The sequence below is a fragment of the Lactuca virosa genome, chromosome 9 (genome assembly GCF_052849685.1).
Source record: "Lactuca virosa cultivar CGN04683 chromosome 9, Lactuca_virosa_CGN04683_v6, whole genome shotgun sequence".
Classification (NCBI taxonomy): Eukaryota; Viridiplantae; Streptophyta; class Magnoliopsida; order Asterales; family Asteraceae; genus Lactuca; species Lactuca virosa.
The window spans coordinates 98,593,601-98,599,081 of NC_136434.1; the positions used below are offsets into that span (position 1 = coordinate 98,593,601).

A 5,481-nucleotide genomic window follows, 5' to 3' on the forward strand; every position below is an offset into this window, starting at 1 on the left:
TGGTGAATGAGTTCCCACAACGTGACCATAGTCTCAGACTACGTGAGAATTAAGTGGACGCCACAGCGTGGCAGCCAATTAATGAGAAACTGTAAATTTCGGGTTTTGTGCCCCTATTTAAGGGATGTGATGGCTATGGTTGCTCTTCCTCAACCTCTATCACTCTCCCTCAACCTCTCAAAGCAAACCTTAGCCTCCACTGCTAACTTTTGAGCCTTTGTGGTGTTTGGTAGTGTTTTGAAGAAGAAGAAGAAGAAGAAGAAGAAGAAGGTGCCCTTGAAGCTTTGTTTCAACAAGCAACTCTCATCATCCCCTTTGTGCACGTCTTATCTACTTTTGTAAGTCCTTAAGTTCCAAGCTTTATGTCTCTTTGTGTTTAGATCTAGGTTTTCTTGTGTTATTCTTCATGATTAGGCTAATTGGAAGTTTGGGGTTCCATAAAGTTGCAAGCTTTATGGATCCCCAGAGTCCCTTTATGGTTTAGAGTGATGGATCTAAAGTTTGATAGAGTTTTGAACACTTGTATGAGATATTGGCCCCATTTTTACACCTTTTGACCTAGCTTGAGCTCAAGACATGCATTGGACATGCATGTCTATAAAGTTGCGATTTTTATAATCTTTTGGGAGTTTGAAGCATTCTGGAAAGTTTGAATAACTGGGGAAAAGGATTAAGGGCTTAATGGATTTGGCTGGTCTGGAAGGTTCCCACGGCGTGGGTATTAGTCGCCACCCCCATGATGTTTGGCAGATTCACAACCTTTTTGTCTTATTATCCCCACGATGTGGCATATGCTTGTCCATGTCATGGCAACCGACTATTGACTTTTTGGTCGTTAACCGTTGTCTTTGACCAAGTTTGACTTTAGGTCAAATTGAGAATTTTGGGTTGTAGTTGAGACTTGATACATGTTTGTTATGTAGGTGACTCGTAGAGCTGGTATTTGGACTTGTGATCAGTTCATATATCTTCTACACTTCGAGGTGAGTTTCTTAGTATACTCTGGGTTGAAGGCACCAATGTCGGCCCACTAGATTATGTTATGTGTCCTTGTGTATAGGATGTTGATATGCTATGCTGGTTGGATAGTTTGGTAGATCTGTAAAATTTTCTGTATTCCTCGTTATTGTTTATCTGTTTGCATATGTCGACATAGTGCGGTTGGGTTGAGGCGGTAATGCTTTGTGTTGTAAGCCAACAAACCCGGGAGCAATCCAGTCATAAGCTAAGGGTCGGGAGGGCAATACAGTCTTATGTTGTAGGCTCGGGAGTAAGACAATCATGAGCTGTGAGCTGGGAGTGGGCAATCCAGTCTTATGTTGTGGGCTCATGGGCAATCCAGACGGACGATGTGGGCGCAGTGTGTATGCATTGTATATGTATAGTGTGGGGGGTATTTTGGGAAAACTCACTAAGCTTTGGCTTACAGTTGTTGATTTCATTGTTTTCAAGTACATCAAAAGATCGCAACAAGGCAAAGGCGTGATCATACACATCCTCTTATGGTTTATGTTATGAGAGATTTACTTGATACTCTGATTCTCTTGGATATGATTTGAAAATATTGGATTTTATTTATGGATTTTGTGGTAATGTTTTATTAAAAATGAAAAAAATTATCATGGTTTTTAGGATGTTACATAAGGACCTGGATGTAAATTGGTAAAGCCAAAACACTTTCACTCTAAGCAATACTTCCACCTGACATCTAACTTACAAAGTGGAGAACAACATCATGGTCCATCCATCGGTTTCACTTTCTAACATAGTATGAGTCTATCTTTGCAGTGTGTCATCCAGATTGTGTATTAGAAGAGGACTCTCACGATCAACTAACAGACACCTGGAAGGCTATGTGGCAACACATTCTCAACCTTTATTTTCATTATTGATGATTTTTTTTTCTGAAAAGTATTATCATAAATATGTATGCATACATACATATGAATCAACAGTGCCTTCGCATATATATATATATATATATATATATATATATATATATATATAATTCAATTTTAAATTGTTTTGTCATCAAATGCTTCTAGGTTGTTCATGCTTTGTATATATATTTATTGATTACAGAAGGAAGATGATGAACGGAGGACTTACACACGACCTTGAGTGTCTCCCCTCTTTACAATACCATCATCACTAACGCCTAACGGTCCCTCCATCCCCCCCCCCCCCCCCCCCCCCCTATCTGTCCCTCTTGCTAATACCCGTCAAAAGGTTCGCTCCCGTATCATTGTATCAAACTCCTACAGAATGAGGTATGATGGTCTTCTCTCTCTGTCCAGAAACACATCCAGCAAAATAATCCCGTCAACTTATATCACCTCCACTTCATTCGTCATTGATCCCTCTTACGCCGCCGACAGCAAACCCCTTGTCGGAAAAGGCTTTCCTTTATCATTCCGTCGTTTATCCAGAACCCGCTCTGGAATCTCCACACTTATACGCTGCTTTCTAACTGTCATATCAATCCCTGCTATCATTCCGACCTTCCGGTGGCTGACTTTGCCATCCCAGCTCTCACTTACGCCGTCGCTCGGCCGGAAAGTGACGGGCACGTTGTTTGGAAACCGAAGAGGACGCGTCAGCTTTGCGGTGCAGTATGACCCACGATCCACGCCTGTACTAATTATTGAGCTGGCGGTATCCACGGCGGTGCTCGTGAAAGAGATGTCTTCAGGGCTGGTAAGGATCGCTCTTGAATGCGAAAAACAACAGTCGCGGTTGGGTGCGCGTGGCAGAGACGGCAAGCTGTTCAACGAACCCACATGGACAATGTATTGTAACGGAAGGAAGTGTGGATACGCGTCTTCAAGGGCGTGCTCAGATTCCGATTGGCACGTGTTGAGCTCGGTGCAGAGTGTCTCGGTGGGAGCTGGTGTGATACCAATGGTGGAAGACGGCAGAAAGAGAAACAGTGGCGGTGAGTCGGAGGGCGAGTTGCTGTACATGAGAGCGAGGTTTGACCGAGTCGTTGGTAGTCGGGACTCGGAAGCTTATTATATGATGAACCCGGATGGTAACGGAGGGCCTGAACTCAGTATATTTCTACTCAGGATATAAGTCAAAATCCAGTAATGTCAAAAGTCTTCCAATTTATAATCTTTTTATCATATAAAAGTCTTTGAATTTGCAATTTTTTTTAAATAAATTAGCAAGCTTGATGGTAAATTCGACTGTATTAGATTTTGGTGTGGATTGTTTAAATTTGATGGCGTTTGAGTTTATGTAATTGAATGGTTTGCCTGTCTAAATGTAAAGCGATAAAAATTCACATATAAATATAATAGCTTTGATTCAAGAATTGACATTATTTTCTTTATTTTAAAGAACATACTGATTTAACTCATTCGAGTTCGTCGTTAATCCAGGATGTTTTCCCTATTTTACATGCAATATAGTTTTCACGTTTGCTATTAGTGTTGAGAGTATTCTTTTTCTTCACAATTTTAGTCCTACAATTATGTCAACCAATACGGATTTGAGATATGCTTAAGAACGGTAAAATTAGGCCAGGTCTGCCGAATTGATAAATGATCAACTTGTATGATAGTTACTGAAATAGTTACATAACTATCATGCAAAGGGCTTTTAGTGTACCGCCAACGTCTTGATTCCGTCTAGCGCAGGGTAACGCAAGATTGAAGATGATCGGGTTACTTTACCTGCTCAATGTCTCTTTCTCTTTTCCCTCCAAGGGTCTTTTTTTTTTATTATTATTATTATTATTATTATTATTATTATTATTTTATAATTCCATTTACCCACTATAAATACATAATTATATCATTTCAAAACGACAACTCTTCTTCCATTTCATTCCAAGTCTTTTCGGTCCATTCTAACTTTCTCCCATTCTAATCCAATTTCATCTGAAATGTATTATACTCCTAGCCAAGTTAAAGATGCAAACAATGGTCCAAACCCAAAGAGGTGGTGTAGGCGAAAGCTTACCTTGAGTCATTGACACTTTCTAAAATACCCAAGGAAATCCACAAAGATTGTCATATTTATGGGGAACATGGATCATTATAACCAACAACTTGGGAGTTCGGATTATTCAACACATCAAATAAACTCCAAATGGAGGGATATGCGGGCAAAAGTTAACGAGTTCAACGTTATTTTTAACCACAAGATGAATACCACCGCGCCCGAAATTTTCGAAGAAGAAGTTGTAAAGGCAACAAAAAATAAGTATTGCGAACACCGTATGTTGGGTACAAACACAATCCCACATCGGCAAAAAGAAAAAATCTGATGCCAAGACTTAGAAAAAATCTGATGCCACTTGCCAAGTTTTGATGACACTTGTAAGGAAGTAATACAGATAACAAGCAAAACTATAAGCACACAAAGACATAGTATTTACGTGGTTCGGTCAAGGCGACCTACGTCCACGGACAGGAGGGAAATATTCTTTATTTCAAAGTTCTCAAACAGAGGTTACAAGTACAATCATACAGAGATTCGTCTATCACTCTAGAATTCAAGATACAAAATGACTTAGCATGCATCCCTATTTATACTTGAGGGATCAGACCTAAAACCCTAATGGGCCAAGCCCATTGGCCTATAGGCCCATGAAAGGTGATAGCTTATTTTATTTCCTTATTTTTATTAGTTTATTTTAGATTTTTAGATCTTTTTATCATTATTTCATTGTATTTTATTTATTTTCTTTAGTATGGATCGTACCGGGTGCTTTTTATTTTGCATGAGGAATTTTGCAGGGTTTTGGAGCTTATCGCGATTGTGGATTAGAGTGAAGACGGACTTGTGGGCTCTCGACGTGCTATTGGGCTTGGCGGATCCATAAAAGAGGACTTGGGCCTTAAAGAGTTGAAGACTTGGATATTTTGGGCTTGTGAAGATGGATCATAAACTTCTATTTTTGGGCTTGGAGCATCCATTTTTGTAGCTAAATGATGATTGGTTGGTTTAAATCGCATGGATATTGAGGGGACCAAAGGAATCTTTGGTAGTGGAAGGGTGGAATGGAGGAATGAAGGACCAATAGCATTCCAGCAGCACTTGCGCGGGTGGAATTTTCGTTGAGCGGGTACCCGCGCAACTGCCCAGTTTTAGGCATTTTGGTCATTTGGCTTTCCATTACCTTGAGGGATCAGATCTAGCAGCCATAACTTCGATTTTACACCATTGGAGACCAGAAGAAGGCGATTTTGGAGCGTGAGACTCATTTCTTTTCATCTTTCCAAGTTATTGGTAGTTTCTTTACACAATTAGACTTTTGTGATTGTTATTCTAGTGCCATGAGTGGCTAAACTCTCTATTTGGTTAACATTGGCTAAAAACCCTTGAATGTTTGTGGGTTTTTGAAGGATTCATGTTTGATTATCAATTATCTCATGTTTATGATTCTAGTTCATATCTCTTATGCTTGTTTGATACTTTGATCATGAGCTTGGTACTTGAATGAGAAATTGTTGGTTTATATCTTTGGTTTTG

General features: G+C 39.7%; 1 protein-coding gene across 1 annotated transcript; it reads left to right on the forward strand.

Moving 5' to 3' along the window:
• The first annotated feature begins 2,116 nt into the window (after positions 1–2,116).
• On the forward strand, positions 2,117–3,271 carry LOC145138216 (protein MIZU-KUSSEI 1-like). The gene has a single exon (XM_079072330.1). It carries the CDS (start codon positions 2,266–2,268, stop codon positions 3,073–3,075), a length of 810 nt encoding a protein of 269 aa, XP_078928456.1. The 5' UTR covers positions 2,117–2,265; the 3' UTR covers positions 3,076–3,271.
• The last annotated feature ends 2,210 nt before the right edge of the window (positions 3,272–5,481 follow it).

Excerpts from the sequence above, each read along its gene's own strand:
- LOC145138216 (XM_079072330.1), top strand. The coding sequence starts at position 2,266 with ATGAGGTATGATGGTCTTCTCTCTCTGTCCAGAAACACATCCAGCAAA.